The following is an 18525-nucleotide window of genomic DNA, read 5'->3' as shown; positions in this document are numbered from 1 at the left end:
CTGTTAAGATTATAGTGAAAGGAAAGTAGGCAGAGAGGCTCTATGCACTATCTGAGCAGGGAGCTTGCCCTGGCTGGCCAGATCAGCCACCTACACAACTACCAGCTCTGTCACAGTGCTGGTAAGGGCAGTGGGGATCGGGGGCCGCCTGGCCCCTGGAAGTCTCAGAATGCCCCACACAAGGCCAGGAAGCTTGTTGGAGCCTCCCGGTCAAGGGTCTTCTCGTGAGTCAGCATGGCACAGAGCTGTGCCATGGTGACCATGATCATCGAAACGGAGTTAGCAGAGCGCTTGCTCCACTAACTTCGGTGGGGGGGATTAAGTGGGCTAACCTCCGGGAGCTGCACAACTCCTGGCGGGTCTCAAGAGCTCTCAAAAGTGGGCTGGCCTTAGCTCGCTTTCGTGTGAATAGCCCCAGATTATTTTTTACCAGAAGGTAATGTTTACCCTTCCTTTCCACCATAAAAGCCGTCAAGGCAAACTTACAGATCCAACCAGAAAATGCATCTGATATCAAATAGTGCAGCCAAAAAGACCCTTATTGCTATAAAAAGCTCAGCTAAATAGGGCAGACCTAGGCTGATGTCTAGCAAATAAAAATGATGATGTTGGGTGAATATGTCAAAGGAAATGTTCGTGGCACCACAATTAAAGTGCCACCACAGAAAAGCTCCTTCACCGAACCTAACCTCTGGACACAGGCTTACCTGGCAAAGGACTGCACATAAGGATCTCAATTCCTAGGTCAGTTTCTAAAAGTTCAGTTGCCATGAGTATTAGAAAAGATCTGTACTTCAAGAAGAATAATTGTACTTCAATAAAATCTTTATTTTCTTTTAGAGCTAATTTTTCCCACAAAAAACAAATGTATTCAATATCATCTTCTGTTCAGCTGGCTTGTGTCTCTTGAAAAATCTCTTTGCTGCATCTCCTCAGAGAGACTTTTATTGCACATATATTTTGTGCAGGTGTTTTGGAAGAACAATCTTGGCCAATTACCAGCTCCCAGGAGAAAGCTGGCTAACTTAATAAAAAGTACTGGATATTTAAAACAATTTCATTTTATTAAGGAAGGATTAGGTGGTTTGAATTTAAAGCATACGTTTATTTCTTCCTCTAAACCAGGGATGCTCAACTTCAGCTCTCCTGCAGATGTTGGCCTACAACTCCCATAATCCCTGGCTATTGGCCACTGTGGCTGGGGTTTATGGGAGTTGTGGTTCAAAAACAGCTGGGGGGGCCTAAGTTGAGCTGGCCTGCTCTAAACAAAGCAGCCACAATCCAACATAGAATTCCATGTCCTGTAGCCTATTAATATCTCTTGGCTTACTTGAGAGCAAGCCCCAATGAACTCAGTAGCTGACAAAGAGGCTATTCCCACCATCGCCCAAAAGCGGGCTAAGGGAGCCCAGCCCACTTTTGGGCAATCGTGAGCTGCAACAGAAGCCACATGGCTCCCGGCAGCTAGCCTCATTAAATCCTCTTCCCCTTAAATGAGGTTAACAGAGCAAATGTTAACCTTGGTTTTTTTGCTCATGTGTCACTGCGGGCTCGGGGGTCTCTCCAAGATGGAGAGTGATGGAGCTGGCAGCCATGTGGGTAGCCGATCCTGCCGTCCAGCTATGAGCAGCTGCTCGTCTGTAGGGAGAACAGACTAAGCCTGCTCTCCCCGCAGAACCCCATCAGGCGCTTCACACATGTCATGTGAAGCACCTCAATGTATAGGTGTAAGGAGGTTCTGTGGGGATGCACCAGGAGCAGACAACTCCCCAGACCTTCTGCATGTGCACTGTTGTGCCAGAGGGCTAACACTTCCAAGGACCTTTCACACCCTGGAAGCATTCTGCAAGACTGGAAACATGTATTTACATGTGCACAGCCTGTGTTAGTGTATTTGTGTGCAGCGCTGGGACTGCTACATTTTGAGGGGGGAAAACATGCCACAACTGACCCTATATTCAGTGCCTTTTTTCCTTGGGGTAATTTTTCTCTGTAGCCCCAGAGACTGTATTGACAGAAGTCTAGCAAGTTTTTACATGTTCTCACTAAGCCCAAGAAAGCCAAGGGAACTGCTCAGTTGCTGAGGTGTTTTGTTTTTTTAAAGGCCTCATTGTCCTCTGTTGCACCCCATGTATTCATTCAGATATGAGCCATTCAGATATGAGCAAATGTGCCTTTGGCTTTATTGGAGTTAGCAACTTTCTCACACCTCTATTTTTATTACATATTTTGTTTATTTGACAGTTTTAACTCAGTTTAGCCAAAGAGCCCAAGGTTGGCAAAAACAGCACAAGATTTAATAAAACTTCTCTAATGTAATACTCATGGTAACAAAAAAGCATAATACACATAATTAGAATTACTTCAAAATAGAAAATCCTCCCCACTTTACATGTGATTTTAAGCATGTACTGTGCAGATTAGGGCAATGCAAAGCTTCAGGGCTGGAAGCAGCCACTTGGCCACTAGGCCACTTGGCCGAAAGTGAAGCACTCTCTGGTGGGGGTCAAAGCAAAGCAAACTGGGCTGAACACTTTGGCCCTTTGAGACTTTGCTTCAGCCCCCCTCACCTTCCCACCCCCTAACTACAGCAAAACGTCACCTTCACCAGCCTAAAACTTCACCCTCACTTTCCCACTCCCTAGAACTACAGCAGGGGACAAGAGACTAGCCTCTATTCTGCCTCTTTGGTTTCCTTCAGGCTTTTCTCCTGTCTATTATTGCTCCTAGGATATAGTTTTAGGAGTGGGGTGTGTGTGAAGGAGGTCGAAGCAAAGCTTTGAGGGGCTGAAGAGTTCATCTCAAAACAAAGCACTGTTTGAAGTGGGGCTGAATTGAATAGGGGACCCTTCAGAAGCGCCAGAATGGTCCTCAAAGAGAAGCTGTGCAGCTTCACACAGGCCTGATGCAGATGTGTGCTTGTTATTAATTTATTGAAGCGATTCTCATGAGCAGCAAAAACCAGGCTAGGGAAGCCCAGTCCAGTTTTTGCTGTGAGTGAGAACTGCTGGGAGCCATGCGTCTCCTGCGGGGGGGGGCACAGTGGCGAGCCCTCTAAAGTAGCCCACCGCTTAACCTGGGCTTGGGGCACAAGACCAACCCAAAACCAGGGTAACTGATTGTATGTCTGCTGCAGCTGCTTGCAGCCACAGCTGGAACAATCGGGGAAGGAGGGCTCCCAAGAATGCACCGTGCAGTTGCGCCATGCATTATTGGAGCTATGGGGACGGGGCACCGCGGGGTGGCGCTTTCTTGCACCTGACCCCCAGAGCTGCCGGGGAGCCATGGGCAGGCCACAGGAGAGCTGCCACTTCTCTGGGTGAGCAATCTGCCCACACAGGGAAAAGTGAGGGATCATCTGCAGGGAGGCTTGGGAAAACCCAAGTATGTGTGGAGGGGCAGGTGGATAGAAGAAGGGGAGTTCAACCCTTTGTCCCCACCATGGATCTAAATTCTGCCCCCCTCCTCCACCACCACCACAGGAGACAACTGTCATTGGCATCAAAGGAAATTGGCAGCCACAAGGGTCCTGATTTAGACTGAGATCCAGAGGTGGGTCTAAGGGTTAAAGTTGCCTCCTCCTTGCCGGGGTCCCACTATGGATCAACCCACCACATGTGCCATTTTGCAAGAAACAGCAAGCACACAAGTGCATAGCATGTGGTTAAAGTAAAGTCTGGCTAGAGCACAGTCATCATGGAGATGCTACTGAAAATAGTGTTCCCCATCCAGCCTATCATGAGTACAGGTATTCTCCATATGACTCACCACAGGTTGTGAATTTACATCTGACAGCCACTGGCGATATGTGGAGATTGCCAGTGTGATGGGTGATAGTCATATAGCACTCTGGCAATACAAACATTATGTGCTAGGTGGTGACTGCTCACTGCTGCACAGTTGGTGAACGTAACATATGCCCTGCTTCAAAGGTCCATGTCATCTCTCCATGTGCTTTCATCATGTGAAAGCTATACCTTCATTGCTTTGTCTTATGCATCGGGTTAAGAGATTCTTATTAGCCTGAGTAAATAAAACAGTAACATTGGTAATGGGTAAGTAAGGATAATACTAGGGATGTGCAAGCCGGTTTGCTTTGAGCTGGGCTCGGCATCGAGCAAGCCTGGTTTGGGTAGTCCGAATTCGAACCAGATCAGCCCCTGGTTTGAAGAACTGGCTTGCGGGCCAGCTTGGGTATATTTGTAAAGGGTAATCCTTGAGATGGCTTGGAGAAACCAACACCCCCTGCTGCCTCCGCTGCTTCACCACCACTGCCTCTAAAGATACAAAGGCCGACAGAGGCCACTTTCTTTGGCTACCCTCCACCCACACCGCCTTTACCATTAGGATTAGGGATGTCCTTTACTTGTAAAGGGGTATCTTCAAGGATTTCCCCTTTACAAGTATACCCAGGCCGGCCCACAAACCGGCTTAGCCTGGTTTGATGGCCAGGCTGGACCCGGTTCGGCTGAGCCTGAAGCCGAGATGCACACCCTTAGATAATACCACCCACTGACCCTTGTAATCTTCTGATAAGAGACATGTGCTCTTCCCCTTCCTGGCATGTCACTGTATCACTGCATAATCTCATGGGGGTGGATCATCCAAACTGCCTCTCAGCCTGGGGATTAAATACTCCTTTAAAATATTATTTCATTCACACCCCCACACAATTAAGCAATGACGCATTGGTGTGTCAGAAGAGGGAGTTCAGCATACATAATGCACACACACACACACACCTCTCTCATCAAGGGATTAGAAAGACTGGTTGTACAATATCATCTGAATTGTCCTATTATTGAGAAGCTATGTTTTGTGTTACCATATGTATTTTATTAGTGTTTGATTCTCTTTGCTCTTAGTTATCTGCTCCTGCCATTTGTTTTATAGCTGCTTCCCTTATACACATAAGGAAATCTTATGTAGAGTAACTAAAGATTTATTCAGCAACACCTCCATTTCCCCCTTCTTCTTTCCCTCCCTTTTCCTTTCTGACTCTTCCCCCACACTCTCTACAGGATCCCCCCTGAGATACATGTCCAAACAAACTGCAAAAGGTTACTGAATGGAATACAACACATTGTTGATTTTGGCTTGGATTCAAAGAACCATGAGCAGAAGAATAAAATGTAGTGCTATTCCATGAATAAGGAGGATAGTCACATGTGAACTCTAGTAGGCACTAAGAAAGCCTTGAAAAAAGATTTTATGAAATCTCGAGCAAGAGATTGAGCAAACAGAACTTGCCCAGATATGAGCAATATTTTGTCATGCAATATTCTCCTCCTAGGCCAGAAAGTCTATGAGCAGAAGTTTTCCACTAGCAGAAGTGCACCTTTGGAACCAAGCCTTTGGTTCCGATTCCATTTTTTTAATTGACAGTTTATTATGAAATGATTTTGAAAAATCATTTAATAATTTCTTTTCATATAAACATTTGAAATCAATATGGGCTCAGTACACAGACTGTGGTCATCACAAAGAAAAGGACATTTTCAGTTTTGGCTCCCTTGCATGTAGAGTACTTTCCTCAGGGAGGTTTCTCCTGCCACTGAACCGGATGTCTTTTTCGCACCAGGTGAACATTTCTGGGCTACCCGGTGGGGCAGTGCCGGGATCGGCCAGGATCCTGGTGCTTCACACAAGTAGCTCTACCCCCATAGTGTTGCACAAGCCCAGGTAGGGCTGCTCGTGTGAACAGCCTCAAGCTTTCCTGAATTTAAAATAACATTTAAAATTTGGTTTTGTCAATTAGTTTCTCTTTTGGTATCATTTCTGCATATTGCTGTAAATTGCTCTGGAAGCTGTTACAAGCATCCTCAATAAATAAATATATAGAACAAATGAGAAGGTAGTCTTCCCTTTGAGAGCCCAAAGCGTGCCAGGATTTAGATCATCTTTCATTTTTATGAAACCTGGATCCTTGCCTAACAATCTACCAGACGAACCACTTTATGATAGCTGATTTTTGTTGTTCACATTACATGCCTCATGCCACATAGAGTGCCCGAAGTTTGTGTCTTATTAGATTAAAGACAGAAAATAACAGAAGCAAATGGGATTTTTTAAATGGTAACATAAAACTTCCACTAAATATTTGGATAATGGGATTACACAGATGATCCTACACCAGCAGCTACAATTTTAAACCAGAAAGGACTCAAAGCAAATGAAAATAAATGAGCTACAGTCCAGTAGTAAAGCACATATTTACAAAAACTGCATGTTACAACCTTTGCATCTATAGTTTATGGGTCTCAGGTAGGAGCAGGACTGAGAAAGAGTGAGGGGCAAAAACTCATAAATCAGTCCCATCAGCTGCACACTATTTATTTATTTATTGTTCAATTTATATACCACTTTTCATTAAAATTATCTCAAAGCGGTTTACAATCCTCTATAATATTTAATATTTATTTTAAATATTAATATTAATATAATCTCTATTTAAAATTTTAAAACCTCTGTAAAACAACACATAAAACACAGAGCAGCAGCGGTTAAAAAAAATGTTTAAAAAAAACTAATCTCATTTAAAAGCCTGTGTGAAGAGCCACATCTTTGCTTGTTTTCTAAAAACTCTGGTGGAAGCTGAGGAGCGGATGCCAGCCGGGCATCCCAAGCCTGGGGGCAATGACTGAGAAGGCACTGTCCCACGTGTTCGATAGTCGAGCCTCTTTCACCATCGGCACGCAGAGCACAGCCCCCTTCCAATGATCTTGTCCAATGGGCAGAAACCCTTGGAAGCAGGTGGTCCTTCACTATTAACCTGAAATGTTGGTGGTGTCTCCTATTCTGCAGTATACCTCCTCTAGAGAAAATGTACTCAACCCTCCCCAAAATGCAAGCTGACATCCTGATTAACATGCTTCATGCAACCAACAAAGTTGCACTTGTGCAAGATCAGGTAGCTGCACACAAAAATTTGGAAATTGTGCTTTTACACTATTGTGCAAATTCTCAGCAAAATATAGGAGACATGCCACAGGTTGTACACCTTGTTGCACAAGTGCAATCAAATTTACATTACAGTAAGTTCCAGATTTAGTGCTACAAGCTAGCACAACATCCTTGTGCTAGTGCAACATCCTTATGCTAGCGCCACGTTCTTGTGTGAGCACAGTCAGGATGTCAGCCAAGAAGCAAAAAATCAAAAATCTCCAAGGCCAATTCTTGCTTTATATTTTGTGCTTGCCTAGGGATATCCCAAAACAAGATATGCTTCCAACCAGTTTATAAAATTTGGCACATATCTCTTTAAAACTCTCAGAAATTATTATTGGGAAAGGATCCTGACATTTCCAAATATTTTCAAGGAACACACACCACATTTTATGTATACAAGGCCTTTACCACTGATGGAAGTTTTGCATGTTGTTTTGCACTTGGGTGTCTATAGCAGAGAACAAAATATAATGAGCCTTTTGTTTCATTATCCATTTATGTTTTTACCCTTTCACTGTGCTCAGGGTACATATGTGTGTGTCAGCACATCATTCAGAGCTATAGGAATATTTCCATAGGGTATGCTACATGAGGACCCTCCACAGACAGCTTGTAAAACAGCAACCGACATTTGAAGTCAATGAATAAAATATCAGCAACTAACACTGTTTTCCAGTGTTGGTTTTCTCATATCGGGGGAGAGAGGAAAGGAAACGTGTCATAATTATTGGAATATTATGATCCCTGTAGGAATGACCTTTTTCTAAGCCATAAACAAAAATGAAATAAAATAAACCAAATACCTTCTAAGCTTGACAGGAGTAAACGGAAAGTAATCCCACTGTAGCAATGCAGAAGAAATATATTTTTTTTTAATCGATCAAGGAATAAAGTGTTCCTCAGCTGCTTAATAAAATTGGAATCATTAATAAAAATAAGTGTTGAATTATTTCACATGAGTACCAGTGCAGCAAAGAACAATATGGTGAACGATCCAATTTGCTCAACAACAGATCCATATCCAAAGATAAACATCTTACATTGTTGTAGGGAAAAGCAGTTAAACAAAAAATACAGTTAAATGCAGTGGGCAGGCCAATCCTCTGGCCTGCCTATATTGATAGACACTATGCCATGGCTAACCAGAGATGGCCCTTCCATTAAGCAAGGTGAGGTGGTCACCTCAGGTATCAGCAAGGTGGCAAGATAACCTTCTGCCCCATTTTTTAAAGAGGGGGAGAAGGGGAGGAGGCTCACACAAGGCATCTGCACAGAAGCCTTGAGATACCACTGGGCTTATACTGACATAACCTAATCAAAGTCCTTTGCACTGCTAGCAGCAATGCACAGGACTAGCTGTAAAAACAAGAGGCAATGTAGCAACACCAACAGACTCTCTCAAAGCATCCCTGGCAACTCTGTTGTCACACATCAATCACAATGTTGCAGACCAACAATTGCTCTAAAGTACCAATGCAGGCAGGACCAATCTCAATATTTAGTGATGGCATGGCCACCATGATGACATCACCCTACCCAATTCAGACGCCCTCCCACACACAAAGCTTAAATGCACTTCCAGGAAAAGCCCCAGTGTCAGAGGTCCCTATTTCCTTAAGGTCCTTACTCATGATACAGAACCCTTGATCCAGTGACTAACAGTCAACAACTGACATTTGCTGTCAAAATTTGGGTATCCCTTGGCAGACCAAATATAGCTAGCAGTTGGGTAGCAACAAAAAGCAAACTGGGACAAAATCAGAGCCAGCCAGAGAAGGAAAGATTGCCATTCCAGTCACAACAGCTTACAAAGTCCATAGCCCAGTGAGTAGGAAGAAACGGGCATACTGTCCATTAGGCAAGGGAAGACAGTTGTCTCCCAGCTCGCTGCCTCAAAGGGCCCCCCAGAGGCAAGTCACATGATCTATCCCAATTCCCCAGCACCCGCTGCCCAGGCTTCCTTCAGTATTCCTTCCTTCTCTCTCTCTCTCTCTCCCTCCCTCTCTCTCTCTCCCCCCCCCTCTCTCATTGGCTGGTGGGTGGACGCATAGGCACCCTCTGTATGCAAAAAAGTCCAGAAAGGTGCATCAGCTGGAACACGGCTGGTGCCGCACGCCAGCGGTTCATGGGCGGCAGTGGGAGAAGCCCCTGTATGGAAGACTTTAATTTTAAAAAAGTATTGGTTCTGCTAGATGTAGGATTTAATTTTTTCACGTGCACCATCTCTTTTATTGAGATCCCCATCAAAGTCCCAAACACACCTACTCGAAAGCGAGCCCCACTAATTTCTGTGGGGCTTACTTAAGAGTAAAGGTGTTTAGATGAGCAAGGTGCTCCGCCTGCCTCACTCCCTCCGAGGGGAGTAATGGACGCCCGTCACGCACACAGGAAGAAAAAGAGCAGCAAAGGTGCAGACGGCGCATGAGTGCTCTCTCGGAAGTGAGAGGTGGTGCGTCATGTTCTCATCCCACAGCAGAGTTGGGGCGGGGGTGAGGGTAAGGCTCTTCTGCGCCTGCGAAGGGGACAATTCATGATTGCTACCAGAAGACCAGGCTGGAAATCCAACTTTGAAGACCAAAACAAAGGCAAGCTATTCTACTGAATCTCTTCCCCTTAACTACTGCCTGCCTGCCTCCTAAAATGCCAATGTATACCTTTTCAGTCTCTGCCGTTTCCCTGGTTTCCCCAATACACAAACCCTACTTAACCAATAACACTTTAGGATGCCATCATTAATCCATTTTTGCTATGTTTAGGAGTCTTTTTTTAACAGTTACATCTTCTCCTTCGCTATAATCTGCAGCGAAGCAGAAAATAAGAACCATTACAAACGCTGCAAGTTTTTGTCTTGGAACAATAAAATCTGTTGAACAAAGTTCATGTTAAAAAGCAAACACAAATGGCTTCATTGGTTTCTGTCTCTCCAGCTGCCGCCCATGCAGCATTACCTGCAAGCAAGACCCATTGAACACATGGGCACTTGCTTCAGAGTAAACACAAGGATTGCACCATTAGCATTCTTTGAGATTGATGGGGGTTTTGCACATTCTTGTATACATGTCTTGTTAACTGACCGAGAGGCCCTTTGGGGATGGAAGAGACGGGGTATATCTCCCACTTACAATAAAATAAAATAAAATAAAATAAAATAAAATAAAATAAAATAAAATAAAAATAGAATTTGGCAAATATATAAACACAGAGATACATCTAGGCAATGGGAAGATATTTCCCTCTGGTGCATCTTGACTTGTGCACATATATTGCAGGGGGAGGGGGAAAGAAAGCATTAATTAATTTGCTTGTCTATTCCCAACTGATCCTCAATAACCCTCCAGTACCTGCATAGCTGTATTAAGATATTGATGGGAAAGAGCAAGCAGTTAACACCTCCGCACCAAGGGTTGGAGATATCTGAAGGGGTGGGTTGGCAGAAAGGAGCCATTGCGAAGGAAAAGCAGCATGTCACAGTGATTAGAGTGTTTGATTAGGGATCTGAGGGGCTTGGGTTCTAATTCCCACTCAGCCACAAAGTCCCCTGGGTGACTGCATGCGCCTTCTGGACTCTCTCTCCTGCTTTCTTTCTCTCTCACACACACAGCCTTACGTACTTCACAGGATCACGGGGAGGGTAAAACACAGAAGGGGGGCACTGTCTTGTGTTGCCCTTAGAGGAAAGGCAGGAGAATAATGAAATGCATACAGCAACCCGCCCAAAAAAAAAACTCAGTTGCATCTGGGGAGCCCTGTGGAAAGTTAAAACAGCATCACAGTGGTGGTCCCTGTGTTGTCTGCCTGACCCAGATGAGGATGACCACCAACTCTGTTGAGAAAGAGGCGATGGAGAGGCAGGAATTCGGGCAATTGTATGGTGGGGGGGGAGAGAATTAAATGGGGCCACTTGCGATGGAGGTACTGTCTTGATTTCAGCTTCTTTTGTGGTATTGTAGGGATATCAATGTCTGATTAAAAAGTGGTAGAGCCATTATGGGATGTAACTAATGTAGGTTTTATGTTTGAACTGTAGGTGCAGGATTTGTTTTTACCTGAGTCTGTGAAAGCACACTGAGACAATCCTCTCCATTATTTTTATTTTATGGCAGGTATATTAAAAACTGTTTTTTTAGTGTTCAGAAATAATGTCTTAAAAGTCAGGAAATTATTTAGGAAAATATGTATCTCACACGTTGCTGAAACAAAAAGCATGAGCTTTTCAAAATTAAGCACATACAGAATCCATGTATTTCAGCTAATTCTTAAAGGCTTACTTTAACTTCTTTTGAAATTGATATGTAAAAGTGCTTAACATTGGCTGGATCATGCACCAATACATTTTTTAATGTTGGGATAGTTAGCAGAGACATCAGGCCAGGAGAAGAGAGGAAGGCAGTGAGGGGCCCATTTTAAAATCTCGTCTCTGGGCCCACTCCAAGCTTGGTACGCCCCTGGAAAGAAGCCTGAACATAGGCTCCCCAGGAGAAGGATTTATGTGATACCACAGGACCAGTGATCCCACACAGAAAATATTCTAGGGATGTGTGAAATGTTTAGGGTATAAAAGGTTTTGTACTGGAAATGGGCCGTTTCGGGTGTTTTGTAGATAAAACAAAATGCCCATTTTCCAAATCTGAAAGTTTTGTACACAAAACAAAACATCCCTGTTTCGGCTACAAAACGTTTTGTTGTTTCGGACCTCTATTTTGTGGCAATCTCTGAGTCAGTCTCCATTTTCTGTTTGACAACTCTTTGAATTTCCCGCCCTTCCAGGCTTCCGATCGGTGACCTAAAGCATGGACTGACCTGCTGACGATTCCCTCCTTGTTTCCCATTGGCTCTTTTGCCTCTTGCCACTCTTTACTGGCCCCACATTGTCCAGGGGAAGGGTCGAAGAAGGGGCACAGGTGGGGGGAGTTCAAGGAGGGGTTTTTAATTCATTCAACGTTAGTTACTCATTTGGCATTCTGCCTTTCTGCCTCATTGAAGAAAGAGAGAAAGAACTAGTTTGCATGGCATGGCATGCCTCAAGTTGCCATAATGATGCCATGCCATTGCCTATGCCTACCTGCCTTGTTGCCAGCCTTAGCCCAGCCTGCCAACCTGCTATGGCTACTGCATGCCAGCCTGGGAATGGATTTATCTACTGCATTGCTTTTTTTGTTCCAGAAGAATTTTTTTCACCCCCTTGAGAGATGCCATGCCATTGCCTATGCCTGCCTTGTTGCCAGCCTGAGCCCAGCCTGTAGATTCTCTGATAGCATATGAGATTTTCAATGACAAACCATGAATCCACTCTCATATGCTACCAGAGAATCTACACTCAAAACATCTCAGAAACAACAGAACCCAGTACCCCATGGGTTAACAACCCATGGGGGTGGTTGGCACCCTATGTGCTCTACACCACCACTTGCTCTGGGCCACCCCGGTGCAGTTATGGGGCTTCTGAAACCTCCATCATTCCCTATGGGAAAGAACCTTAAAGATGCCAAAACACCATTAAATCTTTAAAAATCAGCCCTCTGTCCAATTTCTTTGAAATAATTCTGGAAGTTTCCTTGCCCCCACTGGACACTACCACCCACCCTACTTTGCTCTGGGCCACCCCTTTTCTGCCCAACGTGAAGCTATACATTTGCTGAAACCTCCATTATTCCCTATGGGAAAAATCTTAAATTTCAAAAATTCACCAAAGATCAGCCTTTTGCCCAATTCCTCTGAAATTTGGGTGGTAGCTTCCACCCATTGGGAACTACCACCCCAACCCACTAGTTTTGCCCCATGGCCGTTTATAAAAATCTGAAACATTTCAGATTCAGATTTTGCAATTTTGAATAAAGAACAAAATTGGGGTGTTTCAGATTCGGGCCAAGAACAAAACGGGGGGAATCACACACACACAACACTACAATATTCAGAATGCTGCCCACAATGTCTATTGAGAAGAACAAGCTTTTTGCAAGGGATGGGTATTAGGCCACATGGACAAGGAAAGAAGGAAATTACAGCAGTGGTCCCACAGAATGCAACACTGTGAACTACTTGGTAGCTCAGTAGGAAAGAGCAAGACAATAGGAAATGAGAATGCCACTCTGGGTGTTGGTAAGCTGAACTCCACAAGATAAAGCTTAATTTGGGGATGTCCTGCTGGCTACAATGAGTTTGGATGAGAAATGGGGAGGCAACAGGACTAGAATGCCAGAGAACATTTACACACAGTCACAGTAACATACAAATGAGTGTGTGTTCCTACCTAGTGGGATTTTGAGCTCTCCTTCACAAGAGGCCGTGAAGAGTCTAGACAGCCATCTAGCCATTTTGAAGTCCCTTGTGTGCCTAGTCAACAACACACAACCTTCCCTCTCTTCCAGGAGTGATGGGGATCTACATGATGGAGATGTAGTTCAGGGAAATGGTACAGATTTAAATGTGTACTTCTATGTTCTATATATTTACTCTTTTTATTTATTCATTTATTTATTTATTTATTTATTCAAATGTATCTTTCTATTGAAAGTTTTGTGAACGGAGGTGAGTTTTTTAATTGTTTATCTTTTTCATCTTACTTAGTTATTGCTTTTAAATGTGTAAGTCTTCAAAAAAATTAAACACAACACAAAAACCTTTTTTTCTTTTAATTACAGACTGTAAATAACCTGGATAAAAACACAACCAAAGCAGAAAGTGCCTGGCTTTTCAGAATATGGTATGGATTTGATCATAAGTATCCTATTATCATTTTAGTCTCAACGAGCAATGGATAATAATATCATTAAAGGGGGAAATAATGTAGATAAACTTTGTAGAGTAACAAGATATTCCTTTCATTTTTAAGTACAATGTGAAATTAAATCACATTCTTGGTATGGAAAAGAAATAATGGCAGGGAGTTCAAAAGAAGTTCTGAAATAGAAAAATGCTGTTGTAGAACGTTTCTAAAGGAGGTGATAGAAAGTGAGATGGAATAAGGCTAACTTCATTAAAAGTGTATTCAGTGCTTGCAACAAATTAATAAGTCTGAAGCTCTTAGAAATAAAATGCATACAAGCAGTTAAACTTGGGAGTGAAAATATATTTTACAAGAAAGAAGTATGACAGAGATGATGATGATGATGATGATGATGATGATGATGATAATAATAATAATAATACTTATTAGTATTATTATTATTTCTTGTTTACACAGTCAGACAGGTACTATTGACTGGTTTGTTTCATCCAGACATCGAGTCTTTCCCAGGGACCTGGGATGGTTGAATTTTATCATCAATACTGTTGGTTATTATAGATATCGTCGCAAAATATAGGCTGTTCCCAGTAAAGTTGCTTTTTGTAATTGGCTGATGGTGATTTCTGTGGCCCCTATGGTGCTGAGGTGCTCTTCAAGTTGTTTTGGAATTGCACCTAGGATGCCAGTTACCACTGGGATGATGATGATGATGATGATGATGATGATGATGATGATGACGATGATTTACACACAGTCTACCAGATGTTATTGACTGGATTTGTTACTTTAATTATCAGGCCCTTTCCAAGGGAAAATTAAAAGATAAAAAATTAAAGATAGCATCATAGTATCCATGCTGTCCCGAGAAGTGTGGCCTTCTGTAGCTGATGTGTTGTAATTTTATTGATGCCCAAGGTGTCAAGATGGTGTTCAGGTTCTTTTGGTACTGCACCAAGGGCACCAACAACTATTGGCAGCACTACTGTTTTCTTTTTCAAGAGCCGCTCATTTACAATCTGGTCCTTGTATTTAGTTATTAATGTAGTGCTCCACCAGACACCACCTTGATGAGGTGGAGGGGATTGCGAGCTTCAAGGATGCAGAGGTCTATGCTGGAGGGTCACCCAAACCAGAAAGGCCTCTGCTGAGAAGTCAGACTAAATGTGCCTAATCCCATAACCATGGTGAGAACAAGAAAAACAAACTCTATACCAGATCAGTCATTGCCCGGGTCAACAAGGACCACGTCGAGTGCTAGAGTACCTGGGCACTTGTCGAAAAATGGGTTACAGGACTCAAGATCTTCAGCTGAGCAACCAGGGCTGGAGACTGTACAGCTACTGGAAGAAAAAACTCAATTTATTATTATTTATTTATTTACACAGTCAGACAGGTGTTATTGACTGGTTTGTTTTATCCAGACATCGAGTCCTTCCCAAGGACCTGGGATGGCTGAATTTTATTGTCAATGTTGTTGCTGTTGTTATAGATATCGTCGCAGAATATAGGCTGTTCCCAGTAAAGCTGCTTTTTTGTAATTGGCTGATGGTGATTTCTGTGGCTCCTATGGTGTTGAGGTGCCCTTCAAGGTCTTTTGGAACTGCACCCAGGGCACCAGTTACCACTGGGATTACTTTGGTCTTTTTCTGCCACAGCCTTTCAATTTCAATTTGTAGATCTTTGTATTTGGTGATTTTTTCTATTTCTTTTTCTTCTATTCTGCTATCCCCTGGTATTGGTATGTCGATTATTTTAACTTGTTTTTCTTTCTTCTCCACTACAGTTATATCTGGTGTATTGTGTGGCAGATGTTTGTCTGTGTGTAGTCGGAAGTCCCATAATATTTTTACATCTTCATTTTCTACAACTTTTTCAATTTTATGATCCCACCAATCTTTGGCTACAGGTAGCTTGTATTTTTTGCAGATGTTCCAGTGTATCATCCCTGCTACCTTGTCATGCCTTTGTTTGTAGTCAGTCTGTGCGATCTTTTTACAACAGCTGATTAGGTGGTCCACTGTTTCATCTGCTTCTTTACAAAGGCGGCACTTGCTGCTTGTTGTGGATTTTTCGACTTTTGCTCTTATTGCATTTGTTCTTAGTGCCTGTTCTTGTGCAGCCAGTATTAAACCCTCTGTTTCTTTCTTCAAGTTGCCATTCTTAAGCCATTGCCAGGTCTTGGTGATGTCTGATTTTCCACTTATATTGTGCAAATATTGACCATGCAGGGGCTTATTTTTCCATTTTTCTGCTCGCTTCTTGACTTGTTCTTTCTTGTAGGCCTGCTTTGTTTCATTGGTGTTGAATAGTTTCTCGTTATTGACCATTTGAAATGCATCTTCTTCACTGTCCTTGATATATTCTTCAAGGCCTCTTTTCTCCTCCTCTACTGTTTGATGGACTTGCAGCATTCCTCTTCCACCTGAGCTGCGAGGGAGGTATAGCCTATCTATATCACTGCGGGGGTGCATAGCATGATTGATGGTCATGATTTTCCTGGTCTTACGATCTAGCGTCTCTAGCTCTGCCTGGGTCCAGTCTATTATTCCTGCAGTGTATCTGATAACAGGTATAGCCCAGGTGTTTATGGCTTGTATGGTGTTCCCGCCATTGAGTTTGGACTTTAGGATTTTTCTAACTCTCCTGATGTATTCACTTCCCATTTTTCTTTTAACTTCAGTGTGTGCAATGTTATCAGCCTGGAGAATCCCCAAGTATTTGTAATGTTCTTTCTCTTCCAGGTTCTTGATGTTGCTTCCATTGGGCAGTTCTATTCCATCTGTTTTTGTTATTTTTCCTCTTTCATTATTAATGCAGCACACTTGTCTAGTCCAAACTCCATTGCTATATTGCTACTGAATATACGGACAGTATTTAGCAGTGATTCAATTTCTGACTGGGACTTTCCATACAATTATTATTATTATTATTATTATTATTATTATTATTATTATTATTTTATTGTTTCAATCCTAAATTGTTTCAATCCTAAAAGTTGCACTTCTGTAGTTACATAGCCTGGTCCTGGAACTTGCATTGTATAAGAATAACCATCTCCCTTCTCAATAAAACATCAAACCTAGGCGGTATTGCACAGGTGGTATGTAAGTAGACTACCAGTAGCCCCCAAATATGGAACCTGGATTCAAACTCCATAGAGGTCCTGAAACAAGTTTATTTAGCAGGGTTATATATGGCTCCTGTAAAGCATAAGCCTCTAACAAGGCTTTCTTGATGTAAGAGAAGAGGGGAGAGTCTGGAGGTTGTACATAATGGTGACTGTACTGTGCTTGAATACAACATGTTGGGTCACATTCTGTGCAGTAAGCTGCCAATCCAAATGACAGGCATGCTTGCTAGGGATGTACATGAAGCATTTTGGCACCTCTATTTTGAGGCGCTGTAACACTTCGAGCTGCCTCTGCCAAAGCGTCCTTGAGGGGGTGAGTGGGAGTTTTAAAAGGAGGGAGGCAGGTCTTACCTGCCCTCCATGGCCCCTCCACCGCCTCTGCTTCCCCAGCGTAGCAATGTCAGGATTAAACACCCTGCGCATGGCTACAGGGCTCCTCCCAGCAGCCCGTGGGCAGCGTCAGCATGGAAATGGCATCAGAGAATACACAGATGACATCTTGAGTGGTCAGCATGGAGGAGCCCTGCAGCCATGCATGGGACATTTAAGCCTGACAGCACCGGGCTGGGGTGGCAGGGGGTAGTAGAAGAACCATCGAGGGGCAGGTAAGACCTGCCTTCCTTCTTTTAAATCACCCACTCTCTGCCCACCCCACCGCATGTACACAAAACCCTTTGCACACATCCCTAGTGCTTGCTGCATCCGAGCCCCTGAATTCTCAAGCTACCAGCATGGTTTACAAAGTCAGGGAGGGTCCATGGCTACTAAGGATTGCATCATCACACTCGTGCATGGCTGCTCCCATCATTCCCAATGGGAGTAGCAGCGGGAGTATTAGGACACATTCCTTAGAAGCCACAGAGCCTTCCTGCCTTCGCATGGTGCACTGGCAGAGCTTAAAGAGGCTCAGTAGCAGCAAACATGCCCATTGATTGGATCTGTGGTTCACTGCACAGTAGGTAAGCCAAATTTGTTTTTCACTGGTTCAAGAGCAACCAGAACATTCCTACAACTGCCGTTGGTTGCAGGAGCTGCAAATGGGGATTGTCTAATATGAGCACTGTGCACTGTAAGATATTCCCCTTAGGGGATGGGGCTATAGCTCAGTGGCAGAGCATCTACTTGCATGCAGAAGGTCCCAGGTTCCAGGGGTGGAGCCAACACTGAGCAAACGGGTTCAAAGAACCCGAGCCACGGCCCCTCAGGGGCCATGCCTCACAACCGCAACACACACCCCGTGTCTGACGTCAGATGCGTGGGGCATGATTTAGCTCCCAAACCGAGCCATGCGGCTCAATTTGGGAGCTAAAACCATGCCCTCCGCATCTGACATCAGATGTGGGGGGCATGGCTAAACGCTCCCTGAGTCAGACATCAGATGCAGGGGGTGGGGCTAGGGGGCCGCAGCAGCAGAACCTGGGCCACCGCTGGCCTTCCTCCGCTCCTGCCAGGTTCACTCCCTGGCATCTCCCTAGGGCTGGGAAAAGACTCCTGCCTGAAACCGTCAAGAGCTGCTGTCTACTGTTTGTGTAGACAGTACTGAGGTAGATAAACCAATGGTCTCACTCAGTATAAGGTAGCTTCCTATGTTCCTGTTTTGATGGGCAGAATGAGGTAGCTAGCCCTCCCCCACTTCCTAGCTATCAAATAGTATGCCGCTGTTAAGGCACTGATTCTTTATCAGTAGCAAATGCCTCCTCCACAAAGATCACCATGATCC

The 18525-nt window shown here is 43.8% G+C and overlaps 1 protein-coding gene across 2 annotated transcripts in view; it reads left to right on the top strand.

Annotated features, from left to right (window-relative positions):
• SLC9A9 (solute carrier family 9 member A9) overlaps nucleotides 1-18525 on the top strand; it is a 455942-nt gene that overhangs the window by 353873 nt on the left and 83544 nt on the right. For both annotated transcript variants that reach the window (XM_053308421.1, XM_053308419.1), the window contains one exon: nucleotides 13590-13669. In XM_053308421.1, the coding sequence (XP_053164396.1) occupies nucleotides 13590-13669 (80 nt within the window). The remainder of the gene's footprint in view (nucleotides 1-13589; nucleotides 13670-18525) is intronic.

The sequence above is a fragment of the Hemicordylus capensis genome, chromosome 3, assembly GCF_027244095.1.
Source record: "Hemicordylus capensis ecotype Gifberg chromosome 3, rHemCap1.1.pri, whole genome shotgun sequence".
Taxonomy (NCBI): Eukaryota; Metazoa; Chordata; class Lepidosauria; order Squamata; family Cordylidae; genus Hemicordylus; species Hemicordylus capensis.
This window is presented reverse-complemented; position numbering and strand designations above follow the sequence as displayed.